General features: G+C 45.3%; 1 protein-coding gene across 2 annotated transcripts; it reads right to left on the reverse strand.

Annotated features, from left to right (window-relative positions):
• Positions 1–234: 234 nt before the first annotated feature.
• On the reverse strand, positions 235–17,716 carry LOC119453018 (ankyrin repeat domain-containing protein 54). 2 transcript variants are annotated; one of them, XM_037714996.2, is made up of 9 exons: positions 17,426–17,715; positions 11,632–11,887; positions 10,290–10,337; positions 8,353–8,451; positions 7,854–7,925; positions 5,420–5,467; positions 2,896–3,020; positions 1,458–1,566; positions 235–635 (listed from the first exon to the last, which is right to left on the reverse strand). In XM_037714996.2, exons 1-9 carry the CDS (start codon positions 17,519–17,521, stop codon positions 631–633), a joined length of 858 nt encoding a protein of 285 aa, XP_037570924.1. In that variant the 5' UTR covers positions 17,522–17,715; the 3' UTR covers positions 235–630. The 2 variants fall into 2 exon arrangements, with proteins under 2 accessions (XP_037570924.1, XP_037570925.1); XM_037714997.2 differs by lacking the exon at positions 5,420–5,467 and having other exon boundaries at positions 17,426–17,716.
• Between the last annotated feature and the right edge of the window lie 479 nt (positions 17,717–18,195).

Consider the following 18,195-nt stretch of genomic DNA (forward strand, 5'->3'; position numbering starts at 1 on the left):
ATCTGCAGATGTAAAATATGTTGAAGGGGGTTTATTTACATTATAACTTAATTTGTTACCGAGGAGGAATATGACATTGATTCTCGCAGCCAACGAAGCCTACATTAACCATATCATTGTGTCTGACACGCAACATATTGCTTGGATGCCAATATCATGATCATGTGCAGTAACAAGGTCACATTAACACATGTCACACTTGTATGGCCGTGATTGAGAGGAACACAGTGTGGTTTTTAAATATGTTTAATGCACCAGATGAACTCACTGAATGAAACACATTGCACAACACGACTTTGCACACCACAGCTGGGAGGCAGTTCTGGCAGATGTACTGTTCCAGCACTTGGGAACTGTCCTTGTACAAAAACAAAACGAAACTGGGCGATGGTCTTCATGGCCCTCCCCGCAGTTCAGCTGTCACAAAAACATGTATCGACAAATGAATAACTTCCTGAGAAACTGACGGAGCAGCGTGAACAGTCCTCACGTTTTTATACTCTCTTTTTTTTTCTTCCTACGTCTTGTCTCATGGCAGTTACCTTGCTGCAAGTTTACAGAAACGTCACCACTCAGGTCTTGTGCAGGCTTAAGTGCGCTAAGCTGGATAGCAGATCTTGTACGTCGTTGTCAACCTGCAAGCAAGAAGGCAAGGTTTTATAGCTCAAGCTGTAAAGTTTGCGAATAAATTGATGCTGCAGTGCACCATTCGATCATACATCTCCTCGTTTACAGGCCATGTCACACGTAACCTCGCTTGCTGAGAGAAGCAGGGAGTCTGCTGTTAACTGTAGACAAAGCTATTGGCAATTGAATGAATTATATTTTTTTTTCATGAATTACTTCTTTCTTTGTATACAAACACTGAAAGAAGTTATAACTTTAGGTACACCAAGTTCTCATAAACGTCAGGTCCGTGACCAATTATGGAAGCACAGTTAATGAACTGGCAAGTCTTTCGTTACTTTTTGGCGGTAAAGGTTGGCAGTTGGCTACATTTTATTCTGAATGAGGCAAATACATCACTTGGCGAGTTTCAGGAACATTTAATGAGCCGCTCGAATGCAAAAACATACTTTGAAATCTGTGACATCACACCGACGTACCGGCGCTAGGGCTGTGGCACAAAATAAAAGAAGGAACTATATGACCTCTTTCTTCTGCTAATCAACCTATTACCTCAAAATTAAATGACGCTTGATCACTCCAATCTGATTTAGTTGGAGCACTTGTCTGGCATCTGAACAGATGCGAGCTCCGGACCAGCCACGGCTGGAGCTACGGTTAGCTAGACACATTCAATAGTAAGCGATGTCAACACTGCCACTATGAGCATCGCTTTGCACGGCACGTGCGATCAGACGCGTCACGCTTCGGTCGGCACACCGCCCACGTATTCTAGCTCACTGTAACATTACTGCAAGCACAAAAGGTCAGAGGTCACGAGAGCCACTTGCCTCCTGCCGCGTCTGGTGCAGGACGCAACCTGGTGGAAAAGGCGCCCAGCAGGTCGCTCTCCGCCGGCTTGCCACTGCGCTGGAGGTACACTTGCAGCATTTCGATCACCTGCGACAAAACGGGAAGCGGTGGTGGATTTCGGTGACTGCACTGCTTTGAAGCGTTTCGCTGGAACGGCTTGCAGTCCCGGGAGACTTGCTCGAGCAACAGTCGCACTGCCTTGACCCAGAGCCAAGACAACTGCCGGACAAACTGCTCTACTCGCCGACCTTGCATCGTTCCTGTTCCTCGCTGCTATCGCCTGTACCATGCAAATCTGTGGCCCCTTAACACTGACTCGCTTATTCTAAAAGACAAAACAATCTGCTATGTGCATCACACATTCTGCCCAAGTCCGCCTCCTTAATTTCATTCTTAACCTACTTTTTGGCCAGTTGCCACAATTTCGTGATACACTGATTCGAAACACCCAAACCGGGATGGAATGCCGACCCCTTGTCCGAATTTTTTAAATGAAAATTTTATTTATTTTCTTTATTTGTATAATTTTATATATACAAATATATAAAATAATAACTTTATTTTTTTGTAGCAGGCTACAAAAATAAAGTGCAGAAGTCAAACCTCGGCGTTCATGCGAATCATGGACATTTGTGAAATTTCGGGTAGAGCCATATTTCCCTACAGCACAAGTCAACGAATTATGTGTACGTAATGAGCATTGCTGACACCCACTGAATCATTAGACCAGTAAGGTTAATTAAGAGAGGAAACGCCGAATTCTGACACCACACATTTGTAAGGTCAGCAACCAGAAGCCCAGACATATGGACATAAACGCGCATGCTGCAGCCGATGATTCTTTCCCTCTCCTGGGTGAAAGTGTTCCCAGAAATCTACAGAAAGCAGTACCCCTCACCGACACAGTACCCCTTGCCGACAGAGCCATCACGTTTTGTTCACAAGCGGTTTGTTGAGCTGACTGCTCTTTAATTAACAATGTAATTAATAATTGTTTTTCATTCTACATCGCCTTGTGTCTGCACGGGGTGCCCTCTCCACTGATCAACCTGCAGGCCGATGGGTCGATGCTATCCCCTGAGACTGAGGATCCCTTTAGAACTATGCTGGAGAACTATGCTATCATGCTATTATTATACCATTATTATTATAGAACTATGCTACAGAATCGTGCTTTAGAACTATGCTATCCCTACATAACTATACTGATAGTGTTGTAAGGGTCCCCTTGCAACAATATCTCGCAATCGCTTCACAACTGGTGGAGGCATGGTGCAACTCTTAAACGGCCACCTTGGAGCTCTGGTGCCACACGCTAAGGTTAACCGTGCCTGTTTTTGTGGCGTTTGCGACTACAATGTTTTGCAACTCAAGACGGAAAAAAAAAAAGAAAAGAAGGTCAGCAGTTGGGATTACATTCATGACTTCCTGCTTGACATTCTCCGACGACTTGGAGACGTCCACCTTCAGGACGCGCAGCTTGGACTGGGCCAGGTGCAACGGTGTGCGGCCCGAGTTGTCCAGCGAGTTCACGTCGGTTCCTGGGAAAAGGTATTTGACTGTTGAACCATTGCACAAACACTGAGCAAGAAGAATCAAGTGAAAGGGCTCAGTTTCATTTGATGCGCAAGCGTAACTGGCCAGCTAGCGCAATCGGCGAATGTTTGTTCGAGGCCGCGAAGGAAGCGGAGGAGGCAGGCACCTCGAGGTGAAGAGAATCGCGCGCCGGGGTAACTACGGAGGAGCGTGTTGAGCGCGCAGCAAAGCAACGCCACCTAGAGGAAAGTCTCGGTGATGCTGAGTGAAGGCGGGAAAGAGAAACGAGGCGAAGCGTCGCGGAGGAAGAAGATAGGCAGAGGCGCGCCGGGTTGACCCCCTCTGGCAGTTGCTACAGGATTTGTTTGCGATACGTACGTACTGGGGTCGTCTCATGGTAACATCGTCCTTGCGCGCCGTACGCTGTGTGTTTGAGTGAAATCGTGCAACGGTGAGCTGAAGATGGCAACTCAATCTCACGTGCACAAGAGAGGAAAGTGGGAAGGAAGTGTGCCGTCTTCCGTCGTGTGCACGGCACTGGGGGAGGGGAGGGGAGGAAGAGGGCGTTGTACTTCGGCGGCGCACAGTCCCACGGGCTTTACCTCGAAAGTGATCTGCTGTGGGGGCACAATCTAGGTGGGCCAATGGCTCGTAGGCTTTGCGTGTGCTGCGTTCTCGCCGCTCAGTTTGCGTTGAAGCGATAGACGGCACGAAGGTCACTTTGCGCGCTGCCGCTGCCACAATTCCTCGCGCGAGCGTTTTGACAGCGAGTGTCCGCGCTCAATGAGTGTGATGCATTCATGTTTGCCTGCGCACGCTGAAACCACGCGCGTTGGTTAGTACGCGAATGTTTACAAGGGGGCATTCTACTCCGGCGGCTGCTACGTATGGCGTGGCCAAGCGAGCCCTGTCTTGAATGCGATCTGTGATGGGGTCAGTGTAGGTGTCTGGGCACACCCGGGGGCCGATAGCACCGTGTGCGCTATAGCACCCATACGCTTGCACGTCATCCGCGTTCACGGAGTGAAACGTCAACAGTAACAACCATATTCATCGCAGCAAAGACTTCTTTGCTTTTTCCCCCCTCGCTCTGTGGCTCCTGGCTGCTGCTGTTTTATCGATTATACAACTCGTACCACTGGGTGTGTGTCTGAATAGACAATGTGGGTCATCGGATATGTGCAGCTGGACATGTGTGGCACTGGGTACATAAACATTTTTGGCCAATCCCCCAGAAAAGGTATGTACCACTGGGCCCAAATAGACTAGCATAACAAGAGGCAAGTGAGCAACAGAAAGTTGAAGAAGCCGGCTACAGATGCGGCCGAGTCTGGAAAAAGAAGTGAACAGAATGGGACCCGAGCGTGCATTGAGCGAGGAGCCACACAGAAGTGAAGCAGAGGTGAAGGCATCTCTGTAAACATCAAAGAAAACTTCGCTTATTAGAAATTCCCACGTGTGCGTGAGATCTGCCATTTTTTTTTTTTTACTTCAACATTTCAATTTAAAAAACACAGTTAATTAGCCCCGCGCTTTTCTTGGCTTTGTTTTCTGCTAGGCCTTAACGTGGTTATTACAGAGTGGAGCCTCAATGTAACGGAATTGCATCTGACATGAAAATTCCTTCTTTATATCTGATACTCATTATAAGCATATACAGTGGAATCTCGTTGACACGATTCTGCATAATACATTATTCAGGATAATGCGTTTCTTTTTCTTTTCCCGATAATATGATCTGATTGGATAATCCGTTGGATAATACGATTTCTGGAAGATACGCTTTATTTTCTGGTTCCCGTGAAAATTGTATCAACAAGATTCCACTGTATTCATTACATGCTGACATCGGCGAGACACGCTTTAGATTTACTTGGTTTTATTCATGTTCTTTACTATTGAGGTTTGACTGTACTGCAACATTACAATTCAAACATTCAAACGGTGCACTAGGCTTGGGAGATTTTCTCGGCAATACTCTAACAATACCACCATTTGATAACCACTGCAAATAATGTATATTACTCATACAATGACTGGATCTTTACATTTTGGGACAAAATATTTTAGAAAATATACACGAGGTTTGATTCATGGCCACCATGGATCAAACCACTGGCATCACAGATAGTAGGCCACAGTTATGAGAAACCTTTCTGCACTGCGCGCTAATTTGCTGCATCTGTGTTTGTTGCTGCAACGAAGTTTAATACTCCAGTCACGCAGGGCACTTTCGATCGCTATCGAGGCCAATCGGGATAGAATTTTTCGATTTCGGTTGGCTCCCTCCCACAGCTAGTGCAAAGGAGCCAATCACAATGGAGAAATTGAATCCCGATCGAGCTTGATTGCAATCAAAAACGACCATGTGACACCGGTATAACACAGTTGGGGCAACACTTACCTGCTTTCAGCAGGTGTGTGATAACCTCTGTATGACTTGTGCAAACAGCTGAAACAAAAAGCAGTGCAGCTTTCAAGCAAGAGAAAAAAAAGCTTTTTCATTTTTTGAAGAGATGCCAAGTCAGTTAAGGCTCGTAAGTCCTCTTTTGAAACTGAATTTCTTTGCCACAAAAATTACCAATTATTAAGAGAAGTTTATCTCGGGAGCCTCCAACATAAATACATGAGTGGGAACAAAATTGTTTTTCTCAGCAGCCGTTATACCAATTTTGATGAGGTTTGTTGCATAAAAAAAAAAAAAAAAATCTCGTAACTGTAGGAAGTAGATTTCAATTTATGCTATAATTTATTTTTAACTCTTGAAGATTGCTTTCTCTTTCCAATAATTCAAATCGGTTAATCAGTTGTCTCATGAGAGAATTTCTGTGTTTTACATGCATTTGAGTGAGGAAGGCGCCTTTTGAATGGCTGTTGCTACGGCAACTGGTGCATTGACGCTGCCGGAGGAATGCTCGCCCGCTTCGAAAACTGTGTTTGAGCCGCCGTTTCTTTCTTGGTCACACCGTGATGGTCACAGGCGAATCGACGCTCATTTTAAATAACTAACATTCGAAACAGGACACGTGTACGAAAAGCAAAAGGCAAGCCTCCTCTGCTTCTTACAGCGAGAAAGGGAGGCAATAATTGAAAGGATCAAACGAGATACTGATTGGATTACATCAGACTGAACAAGTCATCAACACTCTGTGCAATCCTGCACTGCGTCGGCAAATATGAGACAGCAAAGCAAACCCCTGCGTTCGTCATTGACCCGTCGACTGCCCATATTAGATGTCACAGATATTGTACAGGTGCCATTTACATTGGAGATCGCAAGTGATGCGTCAGCGCTTATTCCCATGTCTCTCTGTACTGCAGTAGGTTCATGCTGTCTAGACTGTATTCGAAGATGTGTTTATTGTCACCATTAGCAAAGACAGTACAGCTGCAGCTCTTAGAAATGGAAACGACGCAGCACGTAGCTGTACGCGTAGCTTACGTAGCACGTACGCGTAGCTTACGGTTCTCACGTGAACCCAACGTGGGTCACGAATGTGTGTCGCAGGCTGTGGAGCGCAGTGACAGTTTTGCGATGCTGGTGCAGTCTTTCACCCTTGCAAAGGAATGCTTTGAAGTACTACGTGGCTGTCAGGGAGGATCGCGAAGCTTGCCAAACCAATACAACGCTACTTAGGCTGCCTGGTGACCTGTTTTGTGGCACGTTTCACAACATATAGCCTTGTACTTCCTAGGTCTGCACAAAAGCATCTGCAGTGAATAAGAAAGACTCCTAAACTCTGCCAAATTAAAAAAGCAGAGGCTCAAAGGTTGCCTGGTGAAAAGGCACCAAGTGCTCAATTTAGTATGGGTCAACTGCTTCCAAAGCTTCCTGGCTGATTTTCGCAAAAGTGTTTCTCTTTAGAGTGGTATTTAACTGAGCTAGTTGATTCATAACTAAGACAAGTTTTGAACAGCTGGACTAACAGCTAACTTGCATACACCAGTTTGTAATCACTCGGGGGGCTCCAGTGCTAGTACTGAAGTTTGACAGTAAAGTTATGGCATGCAGGTTTACATGACTTTATGCACCAATTTAAAATTACAATTCCTCTCGAAACTGCTAACTTCATGTTCGTTTGTATTTGTTGTATGCATTTGCACGTGTTCGATTGTAACTTCATTTCTATCATAATCTTAAAAAACATTTTTGTCGGTTGTTGGTCCCTAAAAAGAACAAAAAAAAAAAAGATCTTCTTGGAAAGCAGACTTGCTTTCCCTACTATTGTGAACCAATACAGGAAGTATGCCATTTAACTTACAACAGTTAAGAGTGTGCAGGAATCTGATGAACAATGGGTTCTGAATTACAACAGACTCAAAGATCATGTTCATGATATGGACTCTGCACATGTAGGTCAGGGTATGACTTCTTCAGGTGTCATCATTTAAAGATAAAGTGTGCCTATTATAGTGTTTACTTGACTCTAACGCAAACTTTCTTTTTCACAAACATTTACTAAAAAATTGCATGTTAGAATTGAGTATGAAGCCAGAACTGCAACAGAGACAAGCTATAATCATTGGCATTTAAGACTGCTGTAATCCAATGCAATCCGATCGTCGGCAACAGCTTTAGAAGCTGCAAGCATTGCAGCGCCAACTCCATAAGTTCGTTAGGCTGCCGTCGTCTGTAAGGCATTTAAGAAATGCAGCATGGACAGCACAAAATACAAGACGCTTAGTTAAGTAAACAGTCCAGGCCATTGCATTTTTCATTTCTGGCCATGAAAATTAGGTGTACGTTACAATTGAGGGCACGTTAAAATCGAGCAAATACGGTACATAACTGCAGCTATTACACGAGTTTATGGGGTTAATTAGCCAACAGTTCTCACCAAGGTGAAGCGGAGTGTTGCCAACAATGTCCCTCTGGTTTGGGTCGGCGCCGTGCTCTAGGAGCATTTTGACTGCAGAAAACGTGAAGCAAGGTTTAGATCGTCAGCGACTTGTGACATCACTACAGCAGCCATGACTACCACACAATGCATCACCAAAGGCAGTGACCAAACTTGCAAGCAAAACATGCTTGTATAGTGTACTAGGGCACACAGGCGGCATCCGATCATTTTTACGGGCAGCCATGAGGAGGCTGAACTGAGCCAAGTGGACGGGGGGATAAGTACGTCCCACTTATTTCTCCAGTACAGAATGCTTGTCTGCCTTCTGATTTGACTTTTCGTGCACAACACCTGCTCGGGAACACGCTTGTCATGATTTAGACACCAAGCGATCAGTTCTCTTCTTATGTCCGTCAAAGGGTTCAAAACATGCCACGAACGGCACCACCGACCGACCATGCAACACAGCAACAGGAAGGTCGAGACAGCCACTCACTTATTTCCAGGTGACCCTTGCAAGCCGCAAAGTGCAAAGCAGTGCGGGAACGTTCGTCGGCAGCGCACGGGTTCACACCCGTTTCCAGAAGACGGCGCACTGCGGCATTCAAAAGAAACGCAACTACGGTCGGTGACAACCCAAGAATGCAACGGCAAATGCCATAGACTTTCCTACAAAATATTACCAGAGGTCAATCTGGTTTTGCAATCGTTCAGCTAGGTGGTCAGTACATGGATCTGTCTGATCTTAGGGCTTGCGTCTTTAAACGATCTTGTGACGTTCTTAATTAAGGCGAAAGCCTTAGATGGCTCATGGGTCGAAAAATTGACCGTCTGGCTTTATGGCACCAAAATTGATGGTGCCACCATTGAATGTCGAACCTACGCCCCTTGGTGTTAATTAAGGCACAGTCAATTCAGATAGAGTTAATTAAGGCACTCGAATCCACTTTAGGTAGGAATCAAACCCACAACCTTCGGTGTTAATTAAGGCAAAGGCAATTAATGCACAGGGAGTCAAACCCACGATCTTTGGTGTTAATTAAGGTGAAGCTAATTAAGGCACAGTAAACTAATGTAGAGTTAAGCAAGGCACTCGAACCCACGACCATTGGTGGAAGAAAACAAGTAATGGGAAGTAACAACGCATTTGAATGAGAACGTCAAGTAATTTAATGAACGTCTCGTGAGCACGCAGGCTTTCGCCTTCATCCTCTTTGGCGTATGCTGAAGTGACTGTCAACTTTTGCGCTTCATTTTTCTAAGAAGGCGGTGCCTATAACATGGCAATCGTGACGTTTTTCTGGCTCACGCAATTGCTTCTGGCACTACTATGTACAAAGCAGTGGCTTTTCTACTCCGAGGGAGCCGTCACTTGGGGGTGAGATTTAGACAACACCTATTTCTTAAGACGTCAATGTAATAAGTCTCTGTGCGTATGCATAAATCATTGCAAATAATTGCATTTATACTGCGATATACATATAGTTGGAAACAATCAATGTGCAAAGTCAGCAAAGCTGTTTGAAGTCAGAAGGACGAAGTTTAGGCCTGTCGACGTACTACTACCCATCGGATACTCCACCCTGGCTGAACTGCCGTACTTCCAGCCCCCATGGACACTATGTACCACAGTTCCATCTAGTAATTTTAGTGGGAAACTCTGCAAAAATGCAACACTATTAAGTCGGCAACAGCCCAAGAATTCAACTGGCAGATACACCCCTTATTCGACTCGAGAATTTCCAGAAATGCGCCAGCCAAATATGTTAGCTCATTTCAGTGATGTCACAGTGGAGGCAAACTTCTTTCAATACCAGTAGGTCTCTAGGTGACTTCATTTATTTAATAATATTATTATTTTTATTTTTTTGAAGCTCAGTGGCAGAGAAGGACAGCTGTAGTAGGGCATTGCAGGCAGAGCTTGAACTACACTCTTAATCCCTTAGAATTTTTTCTTTCTTTTTTTTAACAGTACCAATGTGGCTCAAATGTTTATGATGTGAAATGCATAAAAAAAAATCATTAGAGCACACAAACATCTCTGGAAACCTTGTACGGCAAATAAGAGTTGTTTAATTACTATTCCGCACCGCCCGCTTCACTCCTTGAAATTTCGTCGGAAAGATTGTCTGGACTGTAGTATTCCTCCACTGACGCTATGCAAGCTACTACAGACCACCAGTACTGGGAGAAAACCAGTATGTGGTGTAAATGGTTTGAGAAAACACGACGCTCCACACAGTGCTTTCTCAAACCATTTACAGCAGATGCTGGTTTCCTCCCATACATTTTTCCCGTGGTTGTCCTTTTCCAGCTGGCAGATGATGCATCAGCACGGTGGGATCGCATGCTTCCATCCAGTGCGAAAAATCTGGCTCAATAAAAGTTTTGTCTATTATAACTGCTACTGCCGTCTATGTTGTGAAAGCTTACCTAGTGGGATCTGGTTTGTGATGGCTGCTATGCGTAGCTTGCGCTCACCTGAAACAAAGACAACAGCCGTTCAAATCTTCAGTGACACTAGGGCTTACAATCAAGCGTGCGAGGGTCGAGATTGAACACCTTAGAACAGCAGGCTTCGGAACCTTTACGAGAATAAGATCAAATTTAATTGCAATTGAAAAAAAAAAAAAAAAAAGCAATGATCTGACCTCTGTGACATTGCATAGACACTTTCATATGGACATAAGCAGTGCTCTAGCATGGTGAGCCAAAAATTTGATCACCACAGGCAGGCATCGTACAAGAATGGCACTTATTTGGTATGTTCTTACGAAAAAGAAGGATATCGTCAAAGTTAACAAAGAAAGAGAACATTTCGCTAAGCACAATTACATTTGAAACTCCCCCCCCCCCCCCCCGTTATAATAAAGTCACATTTCAGACAAAAATATGTTCATTAAGTCTGGTATTCGTTATAAGTATATATTTGTTACATACTGATATCAGTGATAGAACAGCTTAGATTTACTTTGTTGCACCCGTGTTTGTTATATTGAGTTACAATTGTATTACTACAACGCCCGCTTATTTTCACAATAGGGCATTTAAAACAGTCTAGTACAAATTTAGTAATACCTCAAAGGACTTACCGATAGCCGATATTCTAACTGACATTAAGAGAAAAAAATGGAGCTGGGCAGTTCCATGCCTAATGATAGGCATGGACCGTCCAGTCCAGTCTAATGATAGCCAGTGGACCATTAGAGTTACAGAATGGTTGCCAAGAGAAGGGAAGCACAGCCGAGGATGGCATAAAACTAGGTGGGGTAATGAAATTAGGAAATTTGCAGGCGCAAGTTGGAATCGGCTAGCGCAAGAGAGGGGTAATTGGAGATTGCAGGGAGAGGCCTTCGTCCTGCAGTGGACATAAATATAGGCTGATGATGATGATGAAAAAGACTTGCAGAGGGCCTAGTCGGAATATATCTTACATGTACTTTTGACATGCAGAAGGCTTAGTTGGTGCATACTTAATGCAGTTGCACCTGCAAGTACCAGATATATACAGGTAACCATGTTCGCCATGCCGGCGAACGCAAACTCGGCGGCACATCGAACGCAAGCGACAACGTCGCACTGCGGGCATACCGTGAGTGATGTCGTTCTCTCTGCCGCCGCCGCATCACGGTTAGTTTAGGTGCACCCAGGACAAGCTTCGCTTGCCCCCATTGTGTTTACTTGCTATGTTTCATAATGCCACCAGAGTGCTCCGAAGTGACCAGTCAAACTGCGCCACAAGACGGAGCAATCGAGTGACCGCTTCACATCTCACCGATGATGTTCCTGAAGGCGGAGCCGTTGCCTGGTAAGTGACGCCACCTGTAGGCGCGCCTGTGCTGCATGCGTATCTTGCCGAGCCAGGCACGTGGCGAGGACGAGTCGCCGTCCTCCATGGTGCCATGGCCGTGCAACGAGGACGACGACTCCGTCGCCATGGCGCCGAGGCACTGCACGGCCAAGGGCTGAACGCTGCGGAAGAAGGGAGCGGCTGGCTCGCCTACTTCTTCATCCTGCGGCTCAACCTGATCCTGCAAGCAACACAATCAGACCACCGGTCAAGAAGGTATAACCCCTTCTGGACTGGCTGTCACACTTTCGTGACATAGTATCGGTTCTGATCCGAAGTGTTGGAACTGGGTGCTTGACATGACAGACATGGCATTTCTGACCCTTCATTTTTGTTTTTCATTAAATGAAGGTCTGGACCCTCCAAAAACCCTAGAAAAGCTATTGGCAAGTGTCAGGAAGCTTTAAATGACTAGTTGATTACTTGTTTCTATTGTAATGCATGCATTACTTTGTTCTTTGCTGGTGACCGTTTTTCACCAGATTATATCTGTTTTCGAGCTATCATTCAGCACGAGATGCACCTACTGTTGGATTCCACAGCAAGAAAGCTTTACCTAATCCAACTGCTTGCGCAATGCAAGTACTGTTGTACATTCTCGAATGTAAGCAAGCACAAGCAATTATTCTGAAATGTGCCGCATTACATCCACAAATAGTGAATCAACTTGACTCGTGGGTTCAAATTTCAACAACCGATGACAGCGTTCACTGCTCAATGCATTTTCTTACCATGCGGGGAACAATGACAAAAGATTTAACAATAACAAAGATAAGAAGGTTGTGCACTGTAGGTGATTTACCCTTTATTGACGAATGTTGCCTACAGGCAACATACCAGAAAAGTTTTTTTTTTCTTGCCGAGTTTCGATATTGAGCACGAACTTCCAGGCTAAATGCCTTCGGCCAACACTGAATGAGAGGCAGCATGCGTCATTTGTTGGTTTAGAGCAGGAACACAGGGCGAGGAAGATGAAGTTGGCACACGACTCACTGTCTTTCGAAAGCATGTACAGAGGAGACAGGCCGATGTAAGATCTCCAGCTGCAGTGGTGTCACACGCGCAACATAAAGCAAATTAAATGTGCACCTATGGTTCACATATGACGAGAGATGTCTATACAAATTCCAAAACGAAACCATAGGCGACTTGGGGTGAAACCCACTTCCGGTTTGCCTCCGGCTGCTGAAAAAGTTTCTGCAAAATATATTTTCTTTTTGTTGATTATGAGAATTCTTGATGCATTTTGCAGATTCATATAGAAAATTTGATTTTTTTTTCGGGTATTTATATGGTCCACCATTCAAAGGTTAATGAATGGATTCAGCCGTCGAGCATCTTTCTTGTACATTAATTCCCCAAAAAACATCCCATGCTGCCACGCTACTTTCGTTTTAGTGTACTTGATGCCAGCAACGGTTAATTTGGCATAGTGTGCTTAGTGGCAAAGTTGTAGTTTTCTCAAGATATAGCAGTGCACTGATTGCCGCACCCAACAACCACCTTGGCCATGAGCAACTAAAGATACGCTTGTTGGCCACACTTACGTTGCACAGACCTGCTATAAAAGTTTGGGGCAATCTTGACTGGAACACCAATGCATTTATCTATAACGTGGGGTATAATGAAAAAAAAAGAAAAAAAGGTAAGAAAGTGGTGCACAGGAGCAATGGAAAAACTAGAAATTTGTGCAGTGTTTGTAATTGCTTGTTTCTAAAATTCTGCTCGGATCATAGTGTTCAGTCTGTCTTTAATTCCTTACTTCTTCCGGAAAGGTGTTTTGTGTAGCTATTACAGTCTCTTTGGTATTCCGAGAGCATGCATTTGTACATCGACATCTGTCAACATTGTTGGAACGAGAGTGACGAAGAAGGGGACGAAGTTCGCGCGTGCTTCGGACCACGTGCAACAGCAGCTACCCACAGAGTCATTTGATTGTTTATTCTTAATAAAACCCCTTTTACTACACATCAGGAGGCTTGATTTCCTACAAGTGGTGCCGAAACTCACCGAAACAGCGAACCACATGGGTGCAAGGTAATCGCCTTCCGGTCTACCAATTCATCATACTGACCTTTGGCTGCTCACCGCGAAGTCAAAGCATGGAAGCGCTCAAGCTCAAGTGCAAAGCCGAGAGATCGCAGCTAATGCGGCTTATTAACAATATCGAATCAACGCTTAGCCAAGACAGCGTTACAGAAGAGCAGCTTTGCATCCTTAGCGAACACCTCTATCATCTTCACACCGACTTTAGGGCAACTGACTCCGACATCGTACCTCTGCTGTCTACCACGGAAGCTGAAGCAGAGTTTGAGCGGGTTGTGGACTACAATGAATGAGCCACCGTGATGTCTGCGAAGCTCAATACCATATACGTCAGCTTCAGGAATCACTCAACCATACGTCACTGTCGACGTCAAACGAACCCGTTCATTGCACGCCACAGTTCGGAGGAAAGGGGAGGTGGTGGAAGCACTGGCCAAACATTCCCTAAAGGCTCATTTTGGTCTTCCTTCCTTTAAACGGTTGGCCACAGCGTTTTCCATCCTGTAAACTGCTGTCGCCAACAGTCAGCAGACCGAAATCGGTGTCGTGTCGGCCTAGTGTTAATGAGCCTTATCAATACTTTTTTTTGGGCGAGTTGGTACATCTTGAAACTTTGGGCAACAGCGCAAACAGACGACCACAAGAAGGGAGACACGTACACACAAGCGCTTGTGTGTATGTGTCTCCCTTCTTGTGGTCATCTGTTTGCGCTGTTGCCCAAAGTTTCGAATGAGCCTTAAACAGGTACAACTCGAGATGACTGGAACTGGCACTTCCAAATGGCTCGTATACCTCCAAACAGCTGTTGCTTGGGCAGCCGGCCAGGAAAGTGAAGCGCTGGTTCGCGTTTTATTGGATGGAAGCAGCCTGCGCAATTTTGTGACCGGGTAATTGGCTGAGAAACTAAATTGTCAATTACTCGATCACGAGTGTCTTACAGTAGGATATTTTGGAGGGCCTCATTACGAGAGGTCTTTCCGGTGCGTGTCTGTCACTCTGAGTTCAGTGCATAGTTGCAAGTCACTGTTGATTGAAGCTCTCGTCACTATCAAGATCTGTGACCAATCCATTCCACAATCAAGGATAGACTTTACCGACAAGCTCTAGCACCAAGGTTATTACTTCACCGACAATGATCAAGCTGGAATTCCAAAAGAAAAACAGAAAACCCAGTGCATTACACGCCACACCATGCAGTAATCCGAGAGGGTCGTACAATAAGAGTGAGGGTGGCCTTCGATGCTTCTTCCACATGAAAAAGAACTCTCTCTCAATGACAGCCTGTACTCCGGACACAAATCTCAATGCTGATCCCATAGCGCTGCTACTTCGCTTCAGAAAACATTGCACTGCTTTAGTAGCAGACATCGAAAAAGCGTTTCTGCAAATAAGCACCACTAGCACATACCAAGACGCTTTATGCTACCTGTGTTTAGAGAAAGGGCCCAGGCCAGGTCAACCGTTGGCATCCGACGTATGACCAGAATACCATTCGGCACGATCTGTAATCCCTTTCTTTTGGCGGTGACCATCTGTCATCACCTTGAGCAAGCATCATCTGCTTACCCCGAAACTACAGAAAAGCTGTGGGGTTCCGTATATGTTGACGACATTTCAACAGGAACGGACTCCGTCGAAGACACGTCCAAGCTGCGGACAGAAGCCATCGATATATTCGCAAGTGCCTCTGTGAAGCTACACAAGTGGGCGTCGAACAACCCACACGTTCTTGGCCCACAATCGAAGTAAACGCCGAAGTTACCTCTTGGACAACTGACAGGAGTACTGGAAGTCCTGGGATTGGTATGGCATCCTGACACTTACGTACTGTCGTTTAGTCCGGGAAACGCTACGGAGTTTGTTCAACAAAGAACTGACACAAAACGGTTCATGCTACAGACAACCTCTCACCTATACGACCCTCTCAGTATGCTGACTCCTTTCACAATAAGGATGAAGATCTGTTTTCAAAACCTTTGGAGAAAAAGTGTTGACTGGGAAGAACAGCTGCCAATGGACGCTCTACCCAAATGGAAGAATTGGTGCAATGAACTTCCACAGCTGTGTGATATTGAAATTCCCCAGTTCTACCAACATGGACTTGGCGACAAATACGCACTGCACTTTTTCTCTGACACCAGTAAGTCAGCCTATGCTGCAGTCAGCCTATGTTTGCAACATTTGCACAGCAGGAAGTACGAACGACAAAAGTGCATTGTTGGTCTTGTGCAAGTCCAGGGTGGTGCCGATGAAGGAGATAAGCCTTGCCAGACTCGAATGCCAGACTCGAACCGCTAGCCTGTCTTGTCTCAGCTCGAATGTGCCGAGTACCTGCATCAAGAGCTAGCCGAGGACATAACATCAGTGCAGTTTCGGACTGACTCAACGATTGCACTGTACTGGATTATCGGCGATCCTAACCGATAGAAAGACTTCGGGATACACTTGTACAAATAAGAGAAAGATTTTGAATGTTACGACGATGGCAGCTAGTCGAGAAGGTCATCAGAGGATGCATCGTGTGCCAACGCTACAATGTCAAACCTTTCTCCGAAGTAACTGCACCGTTACCAGCTGAAAGAGTAACCGCTTCTGAACCCTTTCATGTAACAGGACTAGACTTCGCCGGTCCCCTCCACATTAAACATCTAGGTGACTACGCCAAAGTGTATGTTTGCCTGCTCACGTGCGCCGTGATTCGAGCTGTCCACCTCGAACTAGTCGAAGACATGACCACGACAAGCTTTCTCAATGCTTTCCAACGCTTTGTGTCGTGGCGAGGACTTCCTTCTGTTGTATATTCACACAACGCCTTAGCATTCCAGAAGAGCAAGAGAGAGCTTTCAACACTGTGGCAGTCATTGAGAAATGAAGGTTTTGACTACATTGCTAGCCATTACATAAAATGGGAATTCATCGCTGACCATGCACTGTGGGTGGGGCGGTTTTTACGAGAAACTTATCAGGTCTATCAAGCTGACGTTGAAGAACTGCATCGGAAAGGGTTCTCTTACGGCCAATCACATACGTTTATAGTGACTGTCGAGATCTGGAACCTCTCTCCCCCGGCTCACTTTCTCATTGGAAGGCGAATATCTGCACTTCATTGCGTTACCATCGAAAAGCCACTGATCTAAAGTACTGCCATACTAACGCAATAAAGTTGCACAGATAACGAGAGAAAATGTGGTCGCTGCGCGCGTACTTGACGGGAGACGTCAGGTGGATGACTTTAAAGTGGCACAACCAAGTAAACGCATTTCAAAAAGTTACAGTACGTCTGCTCTGGTTTAGATGCAGCAAACAACGCTACAATAAGCGTGAAGGGCTTCGGGCGACGTACTGACCATGTATATATGTTGTACAACTCTGAAATCAACTTCTCAGGTCAACTGCGATGCGCGACTAATATTTGGGACTCAAAAGCGAGAGCAAAAGAATGAGACGTGCGATCGCTGCTGTATTACAAAGAATAAGCAATGGATCGCTTTAAGAAGAACGAAATATGACGCCGACCGGTGGACAATTTACATAAAGCACTACACCTACACCTGTAGTGCTTACATAACGCAAGCGCGAACACTGTGCTCAGCCTTCTGACGGCCTAATTAACAAAGCTTAATAATAAATAGAACTTCTAAATGGTTCTAGGTGATCAGCGCTACGTTCTTACGTTGTCGGCGTTCAGCCTGGGCGGAGAACCGACGGACATCGATGTGCTGCCGTTGCTTTCGCTTCCAGTCTCAATTCCAGAGTCGGTGCCAGACATTTTGGCGTCCTCTCCTCAGTTGGTTGGTGTGGTCCTACGACTGCGTCCCTTGCCACTACCTTCGCGTAGCTTGGCTTAAATCACGGTGGATGTTCTCAGATTAACGACCGCCAGCTGCAAAGCGAGACACACAAACGCGCGAGAATGCGGCCACCGTTTTCGCCTTCACATCGCGCGACAGCCCCACACACACACAAATAAACAAACGCACAGGGAATCGAACGGCGAATGGGCTGGTTGCGTTGTGCGTCAGAAATGAAATACGTCACGCTCACACGGCGCCCATTTGAGTGGTGATTACAGGACGACGTAGCAGCGCTTTAAAGGTTTGGGAGGCAGTAACTAGGCTTTAGTGAGAGTATAAACAGGTTTCAATTGCGATAATAAAGCATAATCATTGATACTACATCCACTTTTATAGTAAAACTGTTTCTTACGATCTTGATGGCACTGCCGGAACGCTCTGAAACAACCAATCGAATACGCTAGACACAGCCATTTTAATCACGGTTTTATTTTGCGAGAATATAAAATATCCTTATCAACTTCAACTAAAAGGTTATGATAATGTAATTTACTACGTTTTACGTCTATGGTACTTGTTAACGTAGTTTGCGTCATATCTTTAAGTAATTTGCAAAATCGAGCGCGCTGTCTATAAAGTAATGTATGGA

The sequence above is a fragment of the Dermacentor silvarum genome, chromosome 5 (assembly GCF_013339745.2).
Source record: "Dermacentor silvarum isolate Dsil-2018 chromosome 5, BIME_Dsil_1.4, whole genome shotgun sequence".
NCBI classification, from domain to species: Eukaryota; Metazoa; Arthropoda; class Arachnida; order Ixodida; family Ixodidae; genus Dermacentor; species Dermacentor silvarum.